At 33.9% G+C, this 23411-nt stretch overlaps 1 protein-coding gene across 1 annotated transcript; it reads left to right on the forward strand.

Moving 5' to 3' along the window:
• Positions 1 to 18449: 18449 nt before the first annotated feature.
• Positions 18450 to 22632, forward strand: LOC101497677 (low affinity sulfate transporter 3-like). The gene is made up of 12 exons (XM_004490304.4): positions 18450 to 19217; positions 19526 to 19574; positions 19660 to 19867; positions 19963 to 20155; positions 20261 to 20326; positions 20428 to 20658; positions 20755 to 20881; positions 21214 to 21500; positions 21726 to 21919; positions 21999 to 22081; positions 22157 to 22233; positions 22319 to 22632. Exons 1-12 carry the CDS (start codon positions 18912 to 18914, stop codon positions 22460 to 22462), a joined length of 1965 nt encoding a protein of 654 aa, XP_004490361.1. The 5' UTR covers positions 18450 to 18911; the 3' UTR covers positions 22463 to 22632.
• Positions 22633 to 23411: the final 779 nt, after the last annotated feature.

Genomic DNA, 23411 nt, shown 5'->3' on the forward strand with positions numbered 1-23411 from the left:
AGCCACAAGTTGTCTCTAAAAATGAAAGCACTTGGGAAAGTAAATGCAAACTTAACTAAAGAAATCAATGCCTTAAAAGCTAAAAGTGTTAAGGTTAACTATGAAAATAAAAACTTGAAAGATACTTTTGTTTTAAAATATTTAGAAAATGTCAAATCTACTTTTGATAAATAAGAAGAAGCATTTGAAGACTTTCTAGCTAACAATATGGAAAGAAGCAAGTATGCTTATATGATTTATGGAGTTAGTAGAAATGGAAAAAGAGGTCTATGATTTGAAGAAAAAAATAACTAAACCTAAATTTATTTCCTCTGATATTTTGGGTATTGTTTTCTCTAAGAAAGGTCACTCTAAGTTATCTTGTCCAATTTTAAATACAAGGAAAGACAAGAAACCTTTCAAGACTAACAAACCAGAACCCAACCAAATTTGGGTATCTAAGAACAAAATTATCTATGTTGTAGATGTCCTCAACAGCCAAGTAAAAACACCAATCATGGTACTTGGACAGTAGGTGCTCACGACATATGACGGGAAAAAAGTCTATGTTCCAAGACCTTTCATTAATCAAAGGAGGCACAATAACTTTTAGAGGAAAGCTTAAAGGCCATATCATGGGGCAAGGCACAATTGGAAATGGCACCTCTCGTTCGATTTAAAATGTTTTGTTTGTTAAAAGTCTTAAACAAAATTTATTAAGGATTAATATTTTAATTGATTATAATTTTGACATTATATTTAATCGAAAAACATGCAAGGCAATTAGTCATAAGGATGGATCTGTACTCCTTATAGGTCATAGTAAAAATAACATGTATAATATAAATTTTTTTAGTCTAGATAAACAAGATGTTAGGTGTCTAATGTCAGTAAATGAAGAGAAATGAATTTGGCACAAAATGTTAAGTCATGCAAACCTTAAATTAATCTTAAAATTGAATAATCTTCAACTAGTTAGAGATCTACCTAAGCTCAACTATGAAACTAAAATTATGTGTGAAACTTGTCAAAAAGGAAAACAAACAAAGAACTCACTTACTTCTAAGAGCTTAGTCTCTACCCCCAAAAACCCATTGAGCTCTTACATATAGATCTTTTTGGGCCAGTGAAAACAACCTAACTAAATAGAAATAATTATGGCTATGTGATAGTACATGATTACAGTAGGTGGACTTGGGTAAAAATCTAAAGAAATAAAGATGAATGCCAAAAAGCGTTTATTGCATTTTGCAAACAAGTAATGAATGAAAAGGATCTTACGATTGTAAAAATTAGAAGTGATCATGGAGGAGAATTTGAAAACAAGTTATTTGAAAGTTTTTGTGATGAGAATGGAATATCTCACAATCTCTCCTCTCCTAGGACACCACAACAAAATGGAGTTGTGGAGAGAAAGAATAGATCCCTTCAAGAAATGGCTAGAACCATGCTCAATAAGATGGATATCGCAAAATATTTGTGGGTTAAGGCAATTAACACTGAGTGCTATATTCAAAATAGAATCTTAATTAGGTCAATATTGAATAAAACGCCATATAAAGTATTGAAGGGTAAAAAGCCGAAAATCTTCTACTTTAAACAATTTAGTTGTACTTCTTATATGTTAAATTCTAAAGACAACCTTGGCAATTTGATTCTAGATCACAAAAGAGTACTTTCATTGGATACTCTGAAAGGATCTAAAGCTTATAGAGATTTTAATACGGAATCTCAAATTGTGGAAGAGTCAATACATGTTAAATTTGATGACAATCAACTTGACCTTAAAAAGTCAAAGCAAGTTGATGATAGTGCATGTTTACTAGAACTAGAGGAAGCAAATGCAGACAAACTAGAAGAATTTGAAAACCCTGAGGATACAAGTAAATCAGAAGAAGATGAAAAATCATCAGAGGATGAACCTAACCATGTTAAAAGCAATCAAGATAAGTTAGCAGGGAGATTTGGATGGAAGTACCAATCATCCCATCATGAAACTCTAATATTTGGAAATGCAAATGATCATTTGAAGATTATATCATCATTGAAAGACACAACGTTTTTTGGTCTATTATCATTAAATGAACCTACATTTGTAAATGAAGCATTGGAATATGATGGATTGATCCTTGCAATACAAGAAGAGTTAAATGAATTTAAAAGGAATGATGTTTAGGATCTAGTACATAGACAAAAAAAAAACATTATTGGAACCAAGTGGATTTTCAAAAACAAGTTAAATGAAAAACGAGAAGTGGTCAGAAACAAGATAAGACTTCTTGCACAAGGCTATAGTCAGTAACAATGCATTGATTACATTGATACATTTGCTTTTGTGGCCAGGTTAGAAGCTATTTGTATCCTACTCTTTTTTGCTCCTTACAATAACATTACATTATTTCAAATGGATGTTAAAAGTGCATTTCTAAATGAGTATATAAGTGAAGAAGTCTATGCTACACAACCCCCAGGTTTTGAAAGTTCAAAATTTCTAGACCGTGTATTTAAACTTAAGAAATCATTTTATGGTCTAAAACAAGCAGACAACACCTTGTTTAGAAAACCAATAGGAGATGACATTCTTATCACCCCAATTTATGTTGATGACATTATTTTTGGATCTACTAATGACACTTTTTGTCAAGAAACTACTAAGTTGATGCAAATTGAATTTCAAATGAGTATGACGGGAGAACTTAAATTCTTCTTTGGGATACAAATTCAGAAAAGTTAAAAAGGAATATACGTTCATCAAACTAAGTATACAAAAGAGCTTCTCCAGAAGTTTAAAATGAATGATTGTAAACCTATGGCTACACCAATGCACCTATCTGTTAACTTAAAATGGATGAAAAGGCTAGAAGATTGACCAAGAAAACATATAGAGAAATTATTGGATCACTAATTTACCTCACTTCCTCCAAACCTAATATTATGTTTAGTGTGTGTATGTGTGTGCAAGATTTCAAGCTCATCCAAGGGAATCACATTTAACTGTTACTAAGAGAATCCTTAAATACTTAAAATATATTACCAACTTTATCTTGTTCTAAAGAAATCTACTAAGTACAAATTAAGTGACTATTGTGATGTTGATTATGCTGATGACAAATTTGAGAGAAAAAACACAAATAAAAACTGTACATTTCTTGGTGAAAACATAACCTCATGGTCAAGTAAGAGATAAAGCACAACTGCAATGTCAACAATAGAGACAGAGTACATTTCAGCAGCTGGTTGCAGCTCTCAATTGCTATGGATGAAACATCAACTAGAAAATTACAAGATTCTAGAGAGTAACATTCCCATGTTATAAAACAACACTTATGCCATTTTCCTAACCATGAACCCAATCCTACATTCTAGAGCCAAACACGTAGAAATCAAACATCATTTTAATAGAGACTTTGTTCACAAAGAAGTACTAAATATCCAATTTGTAGACACTAAACACCAATGGGCTGACATATTCACTAAATGACTAGCTGAATATAGATTTGACTTCATTAGGAAAAATCTAAACTTTACCTTTACACGTGAATAATGTTGTGCCAAGCTTAGAGTAGTTAGATTCATACTAGGATCAATTTTATGTTATGCTTATATTAGGTTCTATTTTATGTCCAATCCATTCCATTGAAGAAAAGGGCAAATGCTTAAAAAGTTCACTTTGAAGTCTTTCTGTCTAATGACAAAAGAGGTAGAAAGATATTTGAGAACAATAATGTGGGGATATAATGAAGAAATTAGTTGGACTTAGGGGAAGCCTTAAGTCAGGAGGAGTCAAGTAATAAAAGAAAAATTGTTATAAGAAATACAATTTTTTTATCATAAAAAAGGGGAGATTGTTGGAACCAAGTTGGTTTTCCACTTATAGTTTTGATGTTAACAAAAGTACTTTATGAGGAAAAATAAATTTGGATTAGTGGCTTCATTAAGTATGAAAAAATTGGAAGAAGAAAATCATAGGAAGCAGCCAGAGGAATCGACCATAGGAAAGTGACTACATGAAGTCACCAAAGGAAGTGACTAGAGGAACACAAAGTATATGCCTCTACCTCTGAACATATGCCACTAAAAATAATGTGCCTTTCAAGGTAATGAAGATTGCCTCTAATATTTGGCTCTGAAGTCTTGGTATGATATTTTGGTCTGAAGATTGGGTATGAAGAATGGCTCTGAAACTAAGTATGAAGACTGCCTCTTAAGATTATCTGAAGACTAAATTTGAAGCATACCTTTGAAGCCCTTACATGTCTTTGATATACACAAACTTAGCATACTACTGAAGAGTTCATATCAAAAGATAATTAACTCTAAAGAGATTGTTCAAATCATAAATTTAAAGCTCACAATCTCTTGATAAAAATGGTGCAACACACTCAAAATGATGCCTCTAATATGCAGTCTCTAATATTGCACTGACTCTGAAGTTTCAAAACGGTGATTTTCCCAATGCCACTAATTCTAAGACATGTAACTCTGCCTTTCACTATCATTATTCAAGAAACACATCATCTCACTCCAACAAGAAAGTTAATGTCTCTATTGGAAGTCCACGACTGAAATTGAAAGAAATAAGTATGAAAAGAAGATTTAACCTAATCAAAAACTTGTGAAGATCCAAGAACAACCTGAATCCATTCCAGCTCCAATCAAGCAAGAGTGTGAAAGAATATTTGTGTTTTTGAAGACAATCTAAAATAAGATTTGATTTATATTTATAGTTGAAGAAAATATTTGACCAAATTGAAAATAAGATATGGTCAAGATTTGAAGAAGATATGATAAAAAAGATATGAATTTTACAAGTAGATTTGATCAAGATTTATCACAAGAAGATATGAATTATTGACAAAAGGATATGATCAAGATCTTATGAACAAGTAGACATGACTTATTTACAAGAAGATTGGATCAAAATTTATCACAAGAAGATATGATCAATAATATTTACAAGAAGAAAAATTCTCTAGAAGATACATTTATTATTAGCAAATATATGATTCAGATTCTGCAAAGACAAAGGAGAAATCCTAACCTATTCTATAATTATATACTCAAGGCTGGAGAAGAAAATTAAGAGAACTCACAAGCACAAAAAAATTTAAGTCATTAGAGTTCATAAGGTTAAGGTCTAGAGAAACACTTGTTCAAAAGAAATATTTTCCAAGTGTTTTCTAGTGTGAGAGTCATTGTTACAATCAGCTTGTTAGAAGCAAACCAATTTGTTCCAAACACTTGTAATCCTATATGATAGTGGCTTTTTTGTTCCTCAATAATTCTATTGGTTTTTAAGTTGTGTTGAGAAGACTTGGCTTGTAGAGTCAAGGTGTTTGTGTTCCTCAATAAAGTTTATAGGTGTTAGGTTGTTTTGTGAAGACTGACATGTAGCGTTTGGTGTTGTATAATTCATGTTTTGAATCAGTGGATTAAATCCTTCTGAGTCATGGGACTGGATGTAGCTACAAAGTTTGTGGTGAACTAGGATAAATTCTTGTGTCACTTTAATTTTGTAATTCTTGTTTTACTTCTGCCTTTAATCACTTAACCCGATTGCTCCTATTTTTGTTCTAAGTACGTCACCAAATCTAAACCAGTTTTAAATAAATTAGAAAAAAGAATCCAACTTAGTCAAATACAAATTAACCCAATTCTCGTGTTTGCACCTTTATATACTCCCTTCATTCCTATTTGTAAAACCCTGTGACGTTTTTCACACATATTAAGAAAAATTGGCACTATAATTACTATTACTAAAACCCTGTTTTGTATATAAATGCATTCAATTCGAAGACTACTTGATATTATTAATTAATAAGAGATATATTTAGAAAAAGAGTAATAAATTTATTTAAAAATTTTCAAAAATTCGTATACAAGTAAATGTGCCAAAAGGATTTTATAATTAGAGACTAGGGGAGTAGTACTCCCGCTGTCACATAATGAGTGAACCATTTGATCATTACACATATATTAAGTATAAATTAAAGAGGGAGAATACTACTTTTACTGAATTATATTGGTTAAGTGTTGGTGCATTTTCAATATGATAAACGCATAGTAAAAGATATTACAAGACTACGTTAAGTATACATTCTGTACCGAAGATGATGAATATAGGAGCTTGACCATAAGGGTATCAATGTATAAGAAAATATATGAATGATAAGCTTCCTAAATTAGTGTCTCGTTATAGAGGGTGTACTTGCACATACTCTGACGATCAAGTAAGAATTTTGCATAGTATGGGAAATATTTAGGTTAAAATTTATGTGTAACTTCATGACCTAAGAGACCCTATTTAAATAGTGAGTCCTCGTATGGTTTCATGAAGATTCTTGTTATGATCATAAGAAGAGGATCGATGGTCCTTAGAGTGCCCATTGATATTAGATACCTCTTCAATTGTTCAAAAACAAGTGAGTGCCATCTAGTGGTAGTGATTGTGGTAGGATTGTCATCAAGTAGCTTAAAAGGAGGTTCATAGGTGAGTTATTGTGTCTATCATCATTAGATCCCTTCCTCACCATCTAGTGGCTACGATTAGAGACCCATGTGAGTTACGATAGACCATTACTTAAGACTTCTTAAAGGTGGGTGGCTTGCCCTAGCTTTGAGAAGGTTCTATGATATTACCTGGTCAGGCCCGATTGACCCGAGTTTGTATTGGGCCTGACCTATGTAGCGCGAGTCCGACCTTAAATAGTTTCCCCCAGGTCGGTCATGTGACAGAGTCAATGATTGACTTGAATACAGATATGTTTATCACAGGCAAAATGGTATCACGCTTGGAGTATGACTTCATATATAAGTGATCACTTTTTAATTTGTGACTAATTTCGGATTGGGCTGTTTTATTTTATAAAATTCTGAACTTGAATTTTTCGGTTTCCTTTCGCGATTCCCAATTATAAAGAGTTACTTCATTAGTGAATGTGTGTTGGTGGATTCTTTTTTCGAGGCTTCTTTGTAGTCACTTTCTCATGATATTAGTATCCGTCGCTACTCTATGTGCCTATCTGATTTTAGGGTTTTTGGTCTAAACTTTTTAGAACTTTTAGATGCGTGCATTGGGATTTGTGTTATGTCTTTGAATTCATATTATAAATAGTGGGTGAAATCTTTGTGAGTCCCCTTCTTCTTCATTGACATCTTGCAACCTCCTTGAAAGAATGCTCTGACGCGTCTTCGCAAGCTACTTCACCTCCTTTTACCTTCCTCAGAAGAGTTTACTAGTTACTTCATTTTCTTTACTTTTTCATATGGTGTGATTTTAATGGTGGTTTTGAACATATTTTTTGCTGTTACGATCGAGTATTTTCATGTCACTTCTTCTTTGGATTATTTGATTCTTACTATCGTCCACAATGGTTTTAGGATTTTCTATTTCTTTCCACATCATGGATGATGACTTTTAGAATTTACTGTTTTCCCCAACTGTAGGCGGTGGTGTTAGATCACACCTTCATTTTATGGGTTTGTTTCTTTAACCCTCATATCTAGTTTAATTTTGATGACTCTTTGTCTCATTTCATTCATTATTCATCAAAGTGGATGAAGGAGTGTGATTAATATTTTCACTCACTCTCATTCATTTTGATGATAGAGCGTTAACTTCGGATGTACAAATATTTTCTTTGGATTTCCAAGATATAAATTGGGTCACTAATGAACTTCTTTGAGCCATTTCTATTTTCTCGAATGAGATCGAGAAGGTGGGACTAAAGGATGGTTCAATTACTAGGAGACTTAAGTGGACAAAAGGAATTTGTAGTGACTATGAAAATTGTACAATTACTATGTATGAATCTGTTTTTAGGCACGTAGGATCCACATTTCCTTTCGGACGTTTGAAATACCGATCAAGGACCATCTCCAACTTGTCCCTTCAAATATTCATCTGAATTGTTGGGCTTATATCATATCCTTCCAAATCACGTGCCAATTCTTGAAATTCATCCCTTTGTTTCCTTCTTCTATACATCTCCAGGTTATCTGGCATAAATAAACTCCTAGACTCAAATAGGCTTATGTATCCTTTAAACAAAAGAAGAAGTGTTTTATGGCCTTCACCGATTTGTTGAAAGGGTTTAAGAGGCAATATTATTCCATTATGGCGAGGTCAAAAGGAGCCCATAACAAATTTTGGGTTATTAGTCTTTTTATGATCAGAACATGAATATTTTAATGGATGAAGATGGTGAACCAAAGACAACTTTTCGGGATTGATTCCCAAAGGTTTGGACTAAGTCCCACTTCAATCGCAAACGAGGTGAATTAACATATAAACTCGATGAACTTAGTTCTATCGACCTCTATAACACAAATTACTTACAGTTGTATATTTGTACTTTCGAAAAAGAGCTTAAATTTGATAAGAAAAGAAATCTAGTGTTGGATGCAGAAGGAAATCTTCAATATGGTTACCACCTTATATATACTAGAGAAATTTTGGCTTGCCGTAATCCTGAAGATGCCAATTATCTCTTAGGTGGTTAGTGGAATTATCTTTATATCATTATTTTTGTATTTGTTATTTTTTATAATTCTAACTTTCTTTCCATTTTCTTGTTTGCAGTGAACATGGCTTCCCTATCTTTCATGAATAAGTATAAACCAAAGGGTACTGGATAATCCTCTTTAGATATTTTTCAAGTCCCTTTGGTTCTTCCTTTTCCAAAGAAACTGGTCAGTGATGCCCCTACTTTAGAGACCATTCCTGCTGTTACGATCGAGTATTTTCATGTCACTTCTTCTTTGGATTATTTGATTCTTACTATCGTCCACAATGGTTTTAGGATTTTCTATTTCTTTCCACATCATGGATGATGACTTTTAGAATTTACTGTTTTCCCCAACTGTAGGCGGTGGTGTTAGATCACACCTTCATTTTATGGGTTTGTTTCTTTAACCCTCATATCTAGTTTAATTTTGATGACTCTTTGTCTCATTTCATTCATTATTCATCAAAGTGGATGAAGGAGTGTGATTAATATTTTCACTCACTCTCATTCATTTTGATGATAGAGCGTTAACTTCGGATGTACAAATATTTTCTTTGGATTTCCAAGATATAAATTGGGTCACTAATGAACTTCTTTGAGCCATTTCTATTTTCTCGAATGAGATCGAGAAGGTGGGACTAAAGGATGGTTCAATTACTAGGAGACTTAAGTGGACAAAAGGAATTTGTAGTGACTATGAAAATTGTACAATTACTATGTATGAATCTGTTTTTAGGCACGTAGGATCCACATTTCCTTTCGGACGTTTGAAATACCGATCAAGGACCATCTCCAACTTGTCCCTTCAAATATTCATCTGAATTGTTGGGCTTATATCATATCCTTCCAAATCACGTGCCAATTCTTGAAATTCATCCCTTTGTTTCCTTCTTCTATACATCTCCAGGTTATCTGGCATAAATAAACTCCTAGACTCAAATAGGCTTATGTATCCTTTAAACAAAAGAAGAAGTGTTTTATGGCCTTCACCGATTTGTTGAAAGGGTTTAAGAGGCAATATTATTCCATTATGGCGAGGTCAAAAGGAGCCCATAACAAATTTTGGGTTATTAGTCTTTTTATGATCAGAACATGAATATTTTAATGGATGAAGATGGTGAACCAAAGACAACTTTTCGGGATTGATTCCCAAAGGTTTGGACTAAGTCCCACTTCAATCGCAAACGAGGTGAATTAACATATAAACTCGATGAACTTAGTTCTATCGACCTCTATAACACAAATTACTTACAGTTGTATATTTGTACTTTCGAAAAAGAGCTTAAATTTGATAAGAAAAGAAATCTAGTGTTGGATGCAGAAGGAAATCTTCAATATGGTTACCACCTTATATATACTAGAGAAATTTTGGCTTGCCGTAATCCTGAAGATGCCAATTATCTCTTAGGTGGTTAGTGGAATTATCTTTATATCATTATTTTTGTATTTGTTATTTTTTATAATTCTAACTTTCTTTCCATTTTCTTGTTTGCAGTGAACATGGCTTCCCTATCTTTCATGAATAAGTATAAACCAAAGGGTACTGGATAATCCTCTTTAGATATTTTTCAAGTCCCTTTGGTTCTTCCTTTTCCAAAGAAACTGGTCAGTGATGCCCCTACTTTAGAGACCATTCCTGCCTCTCCAAAACAAACTACTATGATCTTTGTCAACAAGAGTCTGAACTTCATCTACCTCGGTGATGGTGCAAGGTGGATGAAAGCGAAGATGGGAGTCGCTAACATGTGTTGGGTCCCTGTTCCTCATATGGTTAAGGGTACAACAATAATAGAAGAATCCCTTGCATTTCCTAGCCCCATCTCTACTGAACACCCTGAAGATCCTATTGCTATAGTCAACGAGTTAGACAATGCGAGCTTGGCTGACGCAAGTGCTTTATGTCGTCAAAATATCTTTGCAAATAATTTGCCGCATTTTTTTTAAGGTTTTTGCAGTGTGTTCCTCTATGATGATTGCTGACCAAGAATTCTTCTAAGGTGGAAACTCTTGATTATAATCTCACTGCCAAGTGCTTTGATTGTGAAAACAACATAATAGACCTCAAAGATAAATTTTCCTATGCCAAGGACCTTCTTTTGAGGCCAATGCCAATTTGTTAAAGAATGCTGAAAACTAAAAAATATTTAGGCAAACAAAAAGAAGACCTTTCTTCTCAACTGGCTTGAATTAAGACAGTTTCTTTTGTTCTTGCTGATGCAAAAAAGGTCTTGGAAAAGACTATAGCTTGGTTGGATAAGAGTTTCTAAGAGATTGGATCCAAGTTATATGATTTTTCCAAGAAGGTTAGTATCTTGGAAAAAGGAAAGAAATACTTGGAAGACGAGAAAACTGCTTTGCTCAACAATTTATATGTTGTGAGTAAAAACGCCTTTGAAAATGCACTTGTTCAAATTTAATTGTTGAACCCTTGATTGGCTTTCATTACAGATGAAATAGACTATACAAATGTAGTCAAAGGCGTAGCAATTAATGACATTTTAGGCGATGAAGAGAATGTGGAAGATCAGACATTAAATGAAGTCGGACAGTAGGATGCTGGAACTTGATTTTATTGTTGAATTTTGATTATTGTCCTTGGTTCTTCATCGTAATGTTCGTTTAAATGTTTCGGCTTATGGCCATAATATTTGGTGACTTTGTCTTTATTTCCTCGCACATTTATTTACATTGATGACTTCGTCTTTAATTTCCTCATTCATCTATTTATGTCGTTGACTTTGTATTTGATTTCTTCGCATGCTTTTTGTGTATAAAGCAATCTTTTTGCTTGTTTAGCTATACACTTGCTCGTGTTCGAGTGTGCTTTTGACTTTGCTTTATGTTTTTTTGTATGACGCGTTCTCAGTTTGCTCGAGGAAGGATTCCCCAACCAAGGGGTATTCCTCACATCCCCATTGGTTAATATATGTTTATTAATCAAACATGGGCTGATTTGTTGTTGCACACATGTCAAATACGAGTAATAAAATGTAGCGTAGGGCAACTACTCGAGTCATTTCTCAAGGACTTCTAATTATATTAACCGAATTTAGAATGTTGAAATTTAAAAAAAAAAGTTTCGAATTTAGGTCCAAACAGATTAAGAAAATGGATTACAATCACGTTGGAACCATTAATCTACTGATTCAAGAGTTTATGACCCATCTCATATTCTATCAACATATTCAATTTCTAAATTGTGACTCTATTCCTATTAGCAGTATAGACCCAGTAAAGTTCGGAATTGGGATTTTGTGCCAACATAAAATTTGTAAATATGTTTTTTAGCTTTCCAACACCTACTCACATGTGTCAATCCAATATCCAGAGCTCAAGTTATGGTCTACAGAGCGAGAAAGTATCAATATTCATATAATAACATTAAACTCAATTACCATCCAAAGTTTAGAAACATGCTAAACAAATAATCTAGACTATAAAGAGTTTCAAAATGTCATAGTACAAAACTAGAAACATGTGTTAAAATGCATTGATCATGGACCTTTTTTTTATCGGATCCCTTTCTCATTTAGGTGGTTATCCGTAAAGGGGGTCTCCAGACCATTTTGCAAAATGACTTTGTGGTGGTCGCATTTTGATTGTTTTGAAGTATTGGTGGCTTTAACCACTCTTTTGAGAATACCCTGCACTAAATACATAGCAAACAAAAGGGAAATTTTCATTGAGTATATATAATAGGTCGAATACACCTAACAAACCATTTAGGTTTTCTAATTTAACTATAGTATTTCTTTATTTTTGTTGCATTCCATGTTCTCGGGATTATCTTCCCTTCAAAATATTCAGAGGTGAATTATTTTGTTCGCTCCTCTAAAACAATTTGGTATGGTTCTTCCCATTTTGGTGCGAATTTTCCTTGTCCGACATTCTTCAGGCCGATATATGCTCTCTAGATAACCAAATTCCATATATCAAGTTTGCAAGGTTTCATCTTCTTTTTATAGTTGATAGTCATTATTTGCTTGACACATGCTTCCTTGAGATATGCGATGTTACTTTCTAGCATATCAAGTTCTTCCCTCAATGTTCTCTCGTTTTTAGTTATGCTTAGGGGATGTTGAGTAACTCTGAGGTTGGCCATTAAGGTTCAAAAGTATTTGTTTGTGAGCGGTGCTGCACTGTCGGGGATAACCACTTCATGTATGTTGAAGCTTGTCAAAATAGTTTTCTTGAAGAAACAAAGTATGTTACTAGCAGTGATCTTAGCCAAAGGTTCAGTTTCTATCCATTTGGTGAAGCAATCAACTACTACCATTAGGTATTTTACTTGTCCGGGTGCTAATGGGAGTGGTCCAAGGATATCAATTCCCTACCAAGAAAATGGTCATGACGAACTTACCATTTGCAGCTCCATTGGAGGGGCAAGATGGATGTCGGCGTGCTTTAACATTTCTAACACTTTTGCATCAATTCTTGTGTGTTTCTCTTCATTGTCGGCTAGAAGTGTCCAGCCCGCAAAACCTTATACGCCAATGTATTTCCCGCTAAATGATGGTTAGAGATTCCCTTATGGAACTCTTTCAAGATGTAAGTTGTTTCCTCATCGTCCAAACACTTTAGAAATGGTGCAGATAATCCACGTAATTGTCCTTTTATGATGCGTGTTGAGCATATCTTGCAATAAAGTGAGATAGTGCTACTAGCATTCTGTTGTTAGACTTGACATTTCAGCCACTGCATTACACTTGTCTGGATTTCCTCCTACACATCTTTCAATTAGGTAGAAACCCAAGAATTTCCCAACCCTGACTCCGAACGTGCATTTTTGTAGATTAAGCCTCATTTTGTATTTTCTAACCTTGAAAAAAACTTTCTTTTAAATGGAACACATGGCCAAGTTCTTCTTTAGATTTGAATATAATGTCATTCATATATATTTCAAAAAAAATTCCAACTTGGTTTTCAAATATTTTTTTCATTATTCTTTGATAAGTTATGCTTGCGTTTTGAAGCACAAAAGGTATATCATTGTAACAATAATTAGCAGAGTTTGCCATAAATGTATTTTTTTTCTTTATCTAGTGGGTGCATAGGTATTTGATTGTAGCGTGAATATGCATCCATAAACATTAAAAGTTTGAAACAAGAAGAGTTATCTACTAACTTATCTAGGTTTAAGAGAGGGAAAACATCCTTAGGGCATGCTTTGTTAAGATCAGTATAACCAATGCATAGACACCACTTATTATTGCTCTTTTTAACAAGTACAGGATTGGAGTACAGGATTGGAGAGTCAAGTAGTATACTTGGCCTCGATTACAAAGTTAGCTTTCACTAAATCATCAATTTCCTTCTAGGTGGCTTCGACCTTTTCTAGCAATTGTTTGCAACAGCGCCGTGCAACCCAACGATACTTCGGATTAAAGGAAAGTTTATGACAAGCCACCTCGGGGTATATTCCCAACATTTCGTTAGCAGTCCAAGTGAAAAAATCTATATTGTCTTTTAAGCAAGAAATGATGTCCCCTTTCACTCGTGGTGCAAGATCCACTCCTATCTTCACAAACCTTCCAAACTCATACCATATTTATACTTCTTCAAAGGATCCATCTAGCTTTAGCCACATTTGTCCTTTTTTGGCGGAGTTAGCTTCTCTAGGTATCATCTCATCGACCATTATGGCATGAACATTTGTCACCAACACGTCGAGGTTGAGACATTTCTTTTTAGCACCACAATCTTGGATTTCAACTTCATGACCATCTTAGAGTTTTTCAGTAAAGCTAAGAAGCATTGTTTGGATGCTTCAAGGTTGGCTTCCATGGTCCCAACCTCTTCATCAGTAACATTATGCCTTAGTTTTAGGTAAACGGTGGATAAAACTATCCTAATATAGTTAAAGTTGGTTTTCCCATAATACAATTGTAGACACACTTGCATTCTACATCTAAAAACTAGTTTTTATGGTTTTTGTCTCCCTATTGTGCCAAAAGGTGCCCATTAGATCGACATACCCTCAAGGATGAATGGTGTACTCGTTGAATCTTTGTAAATCCACTCTAGAGTAAGGGGGCATGTCCTTTTAGTTAAACTTAGTATCGCGAACAAGCTCGAGTACATTATATCGCATGAGCCCCCCTACTCCACAAGGACTCTATTAACGCCATAGTTTGCCATCATAGTGTATATGAGGAGGGGAATCTAAAAATTCGCAACCCCATTGAGTAGGTCCTCATCAATAAACAATATCAGCAAATGTATATTTTTCCTCGATCCTGTGGGATTTTCAGTTACTTGGTGAGATTATCTCAGTCAGCTTTCTTTTAACTTAATTGAAACTACCCTGTTATGTACTAGATTATCCCCGAGAAACAAAATCTACCTCGGCAAAATGAAACCATTGCTTGTACGATTGTTCTGTCATTCCAACTATGATTAGGATTTCCTCCCAACTAGAGTATGTTTTTCCATTAACAACCATGACCTTAGCAATATATATTCCCATTGGTTGTAGGCGTTTCCCATGACAACAATTTGTTATTGGTAACTCTTAGTCTTTGTCGTCTTCAACAACAACTTTACCTTTATTAGTTGAATCTACTTAGGATATAGCAGACAGTCTGGGTGACCTTATCCTTGTCGCTCATCCTCTGTCGTATCCATTGTTTTCATTAGTATATTTTGTTAATTTTTCCTTTTGTATCAATCTATCAATAGCTTCCTTGAGTTGGAAACATTCTTCTCTCTTTATTTCTGGTATATTCTCTTATTGACCAAAATCAAATATGGCTTATTGGCTTTAAAATGTTCCTCATACTATATGTAGTCTTTTTCCCATTCTAGTAGGTTGTTGAAGCTTCTGGGTACCTCGAGCATAATACTTTTCACAAAATCACTCCCACAGGTCACTCCTTGCCTTAAAAGATAGGTTTTGATTTGATTGTTCGCATATCTGACGTGTATGGCTTCTATTGTGAACCTTTCAATGTACGCTCGCAAAGGTTCCCTTTTCTTTTGTCGGATTGCTCCAAAAATTTCACCAACTTTGGCTGTATATGAGATAGGGCAAAATGAGTTGTAAATTTTCTGCACAACTTCACCAATGAATGTATGGACCACAGTTTCAAGTTCTTGAACCAATCCATTGCTGATTTTTTTAGAGTGAGGCAAACAACTTGCATCTCAAAGGATCCCTGACATTACGAAACTCGAGGAGGGTGTCGATCTCTTGGATATGCTCATTTGGGTCTCTTATCACGTCGTAGTTGTCCATTGGTGGTGGTTTTTCCAATGACTTAGGTTTTTGGTAGTGGTTGATATTGTTCGAAAAGGATATTAGTGACGCCCCTTGTCGTTGAAACTAAATGTATCTAAAGAACTGTCACGATACTTGTGCTTTTGCCAACGAAAAGAGTGACTCGGATTTGACGAGTAACTCTATGTCCTTCTCCATGGCATGCACCTTTTCAACTCCTATTGTAGTGGCGAGTCATAGATTATTCCCTTGGAGGGTTTTTAACATACATGACGACTAATGGATAATGGCTGGATCGACGATGATGAGTGGTTGAAGCATAATTTTCATGAGATGTTTCAGGCCATCGTCTAGGATTAGATTTTGGTTGTACTCCACCCTTTCTAGGTGCTCATTTTGTTCGTCGATGAGACGAGATTAACTTTGGACGGTGATGACTAAGGTACAAATGAGCTTTATGGTATCGCCTTCTGCTTCCAATTGTGGTTGAATAGAGACTCCAAACATTGTTACTGGATCGGCGAATGGGGTGGTTGTTAGACAATCAAGTTGAGCAGGCTAAGGCGAAGGTCGATCATCATGTTCATCATCCCGATAGTTGTCTTTTTCAGAGCCATGGATCAAACTCAAGAACTCTAGTGAGTAATGGTGGGATGTTGATAAAAAAATCTCATATAAGGTGCCACTATTTAGTACTAGAGATGTTGAATGTAGGAGCTTAACCTTGAGTGTATCAATGTATAAAAGAAAAAAGGAACGATAAGCTTCTGCCGTCAGCTTTTGTTGTGGGGTGTATGCCTGCACACAGTCCGACAATCAAGGAAGAATTTGTCATAGTATGAGAGGTATTTAGGTTAGAATTTGTGGACCTTTATGAACTATGAGGTCTTGTTTATATAGTGACTCCTCATAGGGTTTCTATAAGACTTTTGTTATGATCATCAAGAAAGGATCGGTGAGCCTCAGAGTGCTCTTTGAAGTTGGACATGTGTCCATGTGTCCAAAAACGGGTGAGTACCATCAAGTGGTTGTGATCATGGCATGATTGTCATCATGTGACTCAAGAGGAGGTGCATAGGTGAGCTATCGTGTCTATCATCACTGGATCCCTTCCTTGCCATCTAGTGGCTATGATTGGAAGCATATGTGAGATACGATAGACCATCACTTCAGATTTCATTAATGTGTGCGGCTTGCTCTAGTTTCGAGAAGATTTTACGATACTGCCTAATCAAGTCGGTCCAAGTTTGTATTGGATTTGGCCTATGTAGACGTGATTCGATCTAAAACAATACACATATAAGTAGTATTAATTAAATAATACAATTGTAAAAAACTGCATTAAAAATTTAAAGAAGATTCATTTTAAAATCATTTTTATTTTTTAAATAAGTCACATAATTTTAAGAAGGTGAGAGTATGTGTCACGATTCTTCCGACACAACTTTTCCATAATAATAAAAAGAGTCTATTACTTGTTCCTTCATGAATTAAAAATAACTAAATCAGCCATGAGCATATAGAATCTCCACGAGCCATTCCGACCAAATTAGATCTAATTAACCCAACCAAAAGTCACACATATATCAACCTTTCAACTGCTCCCACAGTCACATATTCGGAATTACAAATCATATCTCCTATATCAACCAAGTGACCAACCATTCTCAAATAAAATGAAGCTGAAATTGAAACTAAATAAAGGAAACAAAATAATTGTGAGATCAATGTGATGTTAAATTCATATACAGTTACAGTGACTAACCAACCTCACTTTCATTAGTTAAAAACAATGTGATGTTGAATACAATGACTTTTAAATTCATGTAAAATTGTTACTCTGAAAGTAATATACATAGTCATAGTTGAAAGATGAAGTGGAATCGAAAAATGACATTCATGTTAACTTGTGCTTTACAAGTACACGTTAAAGATTTCATAAATAGTAATTAATACTTTGAAATAAATATAAACAAAAGAAGTAATAGGAAAGTTAATAAATCTAATCTTAATTTTTAATTAAATTGATTAACTTTTTCTTTTGTTTATATTTTATTTTAGAAAGAGTATTTCTTAAATAAATAAAAGTTAACTTTTTGAAAAAGGAAATGCTCGTACAATTTTTTTTATCTTTAATACACTAATAAGTGTTCGAAAGAAACATATTAGCACTTTTAAAAAAAAAGTCTCCAATATACGTTTCATTATAAATCTTTGGCCTTAAATATTAGGAAAAATAGTATAAGCATTTAGTTCAATTTGGACCAAATACTTTTTTGTTTAAATTGCATAGATATATGTATTTTTATGTTTATTTTTAAGGCTTGAGATAGAACTAAATAAATTTATTATGTTAGATATATTCCTTATTAATATTATAAATTTATCTTGAAAAATAAAATCGGAGTAGAACATGTTTATACACAAAAGAATAGTTTACAAACAATATATAAAATAAACACATTAAACTCAATATCTATTTTTATCAAAAGAATTCAGTTTATATAAACTGTAAATGTGTATAATTTTTACATTGTTAGTCAATCATAACTATCGATTAATTAGAAATATTTGTCTTTATTCATAATTATTTTTAAGTCATACATATGAGTGATTCTCATATATACGTCGAACGATAAAGAATACGTGGATACTAATAATGTAGGCCAATTAATCTCAATGTAAAAATTCCAAAATTAGCCTATAATAAGAGACATAATAGCAATTAAAATTATTGCAGTCCTGTTAATAACAACTTGGTGTGTTATCCTAGAGGTTGATGAACCTCGTATAATTGCTTCCATTTTCCTTCAATTACATGCAAATTTCATTTTAGAAATAATATTTGACAAGGAACTAAAAGCCAATTTATATGATTCCAGGAATATATGCTTACCCAGTGGAATCATATTAAAGGGGGTGATACTGTTCATTACTAAGACTATATGATGGTGATACTGTTCATTACTAAGACTATATATGCTTACATTAGCCAATGAATGTGGTGGCACAACCACCCCTCATACAGCATACACTTTTTTCTATTAGAATTTAGAGCTCTCTGCCACCCCATTTGATCAATCATACACATAAATTGATCCCAATGCATTTAACTCACAAAGTTATTGTACATTAAGTACTAGTGACCAGAGTTCACCCAAACACTTCAAACAACTATGTACTGAAAAAATAAAAATAAACTTTTCAGTATGAGAGAACAAAGGGTCCTTCATATTGGTGATACTAGTCAAATAGAAAGTTCCAAGTGGGTTTTGGATTCTCCTAACCCACCACCATTATGGAAGAAGCTGTTGAGTTCAGTGAAAGAAACCATTTTGCCTGATGGGAACAAGTTCTGTTTTTTCTTATCCAAGAAAAAAACTTTACATGAGCATGCTTTCTCATTCTTGCAGAGTTTGTTCCCAATCCTTGTTTGGTTAAAAGATTACACAGCCTCCAAATTTAAAGATGACCTTTTAGCCGGTTTAACTCTTGCAAGCTTGTGCATACCTCAGGTAGTCAGAAACATTACTTCTGTATTTTTATTTTGTCTTAGTCCTCTGGTCTACATGAGATAAGAGATAGGGGTCCTAGTAATCTGAAAGTCGGTAGGTAAAGAAAGTCTGATCAATGATTGTTTTAGCCAAGATTCAAACTCGGATTCTCCTAAACAATTCATCCTTAACTGAAGTTTATTAACCACTTGAGTCTAATTACTTGGTTACATCCCTACTGCCTTTAAAACAATGCATTAGAAATAGAAACATCTATATTCCTTTAGCTTTTTCACATCATTCATCTGTTTTTCATTTGAATGTTGCAGAGCGTAGGATATGCAAGTTTGGCAAAAGTTGATCCACAATATGGCCTGTGTAAGTGTCTGACTTCTTTAATCACTATTGATGTGAATCTAAACATTTTTTTATATCACCGTTGGTTGGTTTTGTTTCAATTCAGATACCAGTATTGTTCCTCCTCTTATTTATGCTGTGATGGGGAGCTCAAGAGATATTGCAATTGGACCTGTAGCTGTAGTGTCTATGCTGTTATCTTCCTTGGTCACCAAAGTCATAGATCCTGTTGCTAATCCCCATGCCTATAGAGATTTTGTCTTTACTGTGACCTTCTTTACCGGAATTTTTCAGGCCGGATTCGGTATTTTCAGGTTGTTTTCTTACTACTTGCTTGCGAAATTTTCATCCTAATTTTTTGTTTTGCCCTTATACACCAAGTAGTTTATTTATGATTCAACATTTACAGGTTGGGGTTTCTTGTTGATTTTCTTTCACATGCTGCATTAGTTGGATTCATGGCAGGCGCAGCTGTCATTATCAGTCTTCAGCAACTCAAGGGGCTACTAGGGATTACTCACTTCACCACTAAAACAGATGCAGTTTCAGTATTGGTGTCTGTTTTTAAGTCATTACATCAGCAAATTACTTCCGAAGAAAAAGTGAGTTTGTTTCACCATTTGATTTATGTTCTGATAAAGTTAGTTTGAAATATTGTATTTGTATAGATCTTGCTGTTGATATAATTTTCTTTACTATTTTCACAGTGGAGCCCTCTGAATTTTATCCTGGGGTGTTCTTTCTTGATTTTCCTTCTAGTTACCCGATTTATAGTAAGTAGTGAAAATTCTGGTATTCACATATCAATACTTGGCTATATATGTTTACAGGTGAATTTTTAATGATGTATTGTATATGAATTATCTCATTTCAGGGAAAAAGAAACAAAAAACTTTTCTGGTTGCCTGCTATAGCCCCTCTTCTGTCGGTTATACTGTCAACTTTAATTGTGTATTTGTCAAAAGCTGATAAACAAGGGGTTAATGTAATAAAGCACGTCAAAGGAGGGCTGAATCAGAGTTCAGTTCACCAGTTACAATTCCACGGTCAACATGTTGGGCAAGCGGTGAAAATCGGATTAGTTTGTGCGGTTATCGCCTTAACTGTACGTTATTCCCTTTCCTAAATTCTTGAAATTATTATTTCTATTTCACAGTTTGGAGTTCTGTAACCAATATGGCCATATGAACTTCTGATTCAGGAAGCAATGGCTGTCGGTCGATCTTTCGCATCCATTAAGGGATATCATCTTGATGGGAACAGAGAAATGTTGTCAATGGGAATCATGAACATTGCTGGATCCTTAACTTCATGCTACGTGGCAACTGGTGATGTCTTTTTTCAATCATTAATCTTTCTTGGTTTAAATATGTTTTTTAGTTCCTGCAGTATATCACTTTTTGTTTTTAATCATCATAAAAACCTTTCTTGGTTTAAATCTTTCTAGTCCCTTAATAAACAAAATAATAAAGATAAAAAACAAAAGGCAAAATATTTGCAAAGACAGAAAATAAAGAAATTACCATAGGAACTAAAAGCAAAAAGTTATATATATTTGTAAAGACCGAAAACATATTTAACTGTCTTACTTCTCTTTTATAACAGCTGAAAGGCTGTATGAGGAGTGTCTAAATATTTTTTCTATATTTTCTTGCTGCAGGTTCTTTTTCAAGGACAGCAGTTAATTATAGTGCAGGATGTCAAACAGCAGTCTCAAATATTGTGATGGCCATTACTGTGATTTTGTTCTTGCAATTATTTGCAAGGCTCTTGTACTACACCCCTATGGCTATCCTTGCTGCTATCATCCTCTCTGCACTTCCTGGATTAATCGATGTAAATGAGGCTCGCTATATTTGGAAGGTTGACAAATTAGACTTTCTTGCATGTATTGGAGCTTTCGTTGGCGTCTTGTTTGCATCTGTAGAGATTGGTCTCCTTGTAGCTGTAAGTTATTAACCACTTTCAAACTTTTTCATTTATTGCTCAGTAACTAATAACTAGTATCCTTGTAGGCAGTAACTAATGTAAAACTCATTAATTTGGGTTAACTACTTGCTCCGTAACTGCCTTATTATCAAGCTTTCAATGTAAAGTTGATTTGTACAAATATTCCCTGACTTTCAGAACTTGTATAATGTATTAATTTCATGTTTTGTTTTGGATGTGCAGGTGACAATCTCATTTGCAAAGATACTAATACAATCAATTCGACCTGGAGTAGAAATTCTAGGTAGAGTTCCAAGAACAGAAGTCTTCTGTGATGTAACTCAATATCCCATGGCTGTAAGCACGCCAGGCATCCTAGTGATTCGCATAAGTTCCGGCTCACTCTGCTTTGCAAATGCCAATTTTGTCAAAGAAAGGCAAGCACTTAACAAATGATCTAGAAAGGGGTTTAGCCCTTAATAACAGCTATGTATGAACTTTTTTCACTTGTTCCAGAATACTGAAGTGGGTCGTGGAAGAAGACGACATTCAAGAAACTTCCAAGGGAAATGTCCGAGCCATAATCATGGACATGACAAGTGAGTTTCTTTACATATTTTCATAATTAAAAATTGATATGATTCAAATGATCCTTCTAATATTCTGTTTAATAGACTTGATGAATGTTGATACTTCCGGAATTCTAGCACTTGAGGAATTGCATAAGAGGCTGCTTTCACGTGGCGTAGAAGTGAGGCTACCATGACTTTTCACTCCTTGTGTTTAAATATATTAAACCCTCATATTCTAACATTTGTGCTATGTGTTTTTTAAAGTTAGCTATGGTCAACCCAAGGTGGCAAGTAATTCACAAGCTCAAGCTTGCACACTTTGTGGACAAAATTGGGAAACAATGGGTTTTTCTGACCGTTGGAGAGGCCGTAGATGCATGTCTCTCTTCTAAAATCGCTACAGCTTGATGTCGTGCGTCTCTGTACTTCCAATGGTTTTAATGCATAATTACATATCTAAGCACATAAACTGATCAGCTGTACTAAATATGTTGTTCTATGCTGCACTAAAGGGATTTTACTGACTATACCTTAATGTAATATCTCGGTTTTGGTAGGCAGTGATGTTTATATTTCAACTTTTAGTTTTCATATATTTTAACAAAATGGATAATGATCCATACAACAATTTCAACTTTTAGTTTTCATATATTTAAACAAAATGGATAATGTATATTAAGATAGATCATCTAACTCAATTTTTATTATAATTTGGTTTATAGCTTTCTTGGGTCTCCATTTTTTTTACAATGGTCAATGTTAGTAACTAGTATGGCTAATAATTAGTATTTTGTCAAGGATAGGGATCAAACAAGCGATCCTCTTTATTATTTCACTCCCTAATGTCAACCATCAGACCAACCTTTTATCTCCTTATTGGGTCTCCATCTAGTTCTAAGAACAAATAGAAACTAGTACTGCTATAAATTTTCTCTATAAATGTCCAAACCACCTAATTATATAATCTTTTCTTCAAATGAAAGAGTCTATACTTTTTCTCTAGTGATATTATTATGATATCTATCTTATTTTTATGCAATAATAATTCATCCATCATAGTATATTAGTATTTTTATTTCAAGAAAACTAATTTTATTTTAGTTGTTGATGTTCAACAATCCATAATTCAAGTCTTTCAAGATGATTTTAAACCATAATATTTCAAATATCTCATGTGCCATTGCCCTAAATTCTACTTTATTGTTAAACATGGATACCATACTTTGTTTTTCACTCTTTCACGTCACAAGGTTCTCGCCAAAGAAAGTCAGATTTTAATTTTTATTCTTCCAAGTCACAAGGATACCACACTTTATTTGTTACCTTTAAATGACAAAATATTAGAGCAAATTCAAAA

The sequence above is a fragment of the Cicer arietinum genome, chromosome 2 (assembly GCF_000331145.2).
Source record: "Cicer arietinum cultivar CDC Frontier isolate Library 1 chromosome 2, Cicar.CDCFrontier_v2.0, whole genome shotgun sequence".
NCBI classification, from domain to species: Eukaryota; Viridiplantae; Streptophyta; class Magnoliopsida; order Fabales; family Fabaceae; genus Cicer; species Cicer arietinum.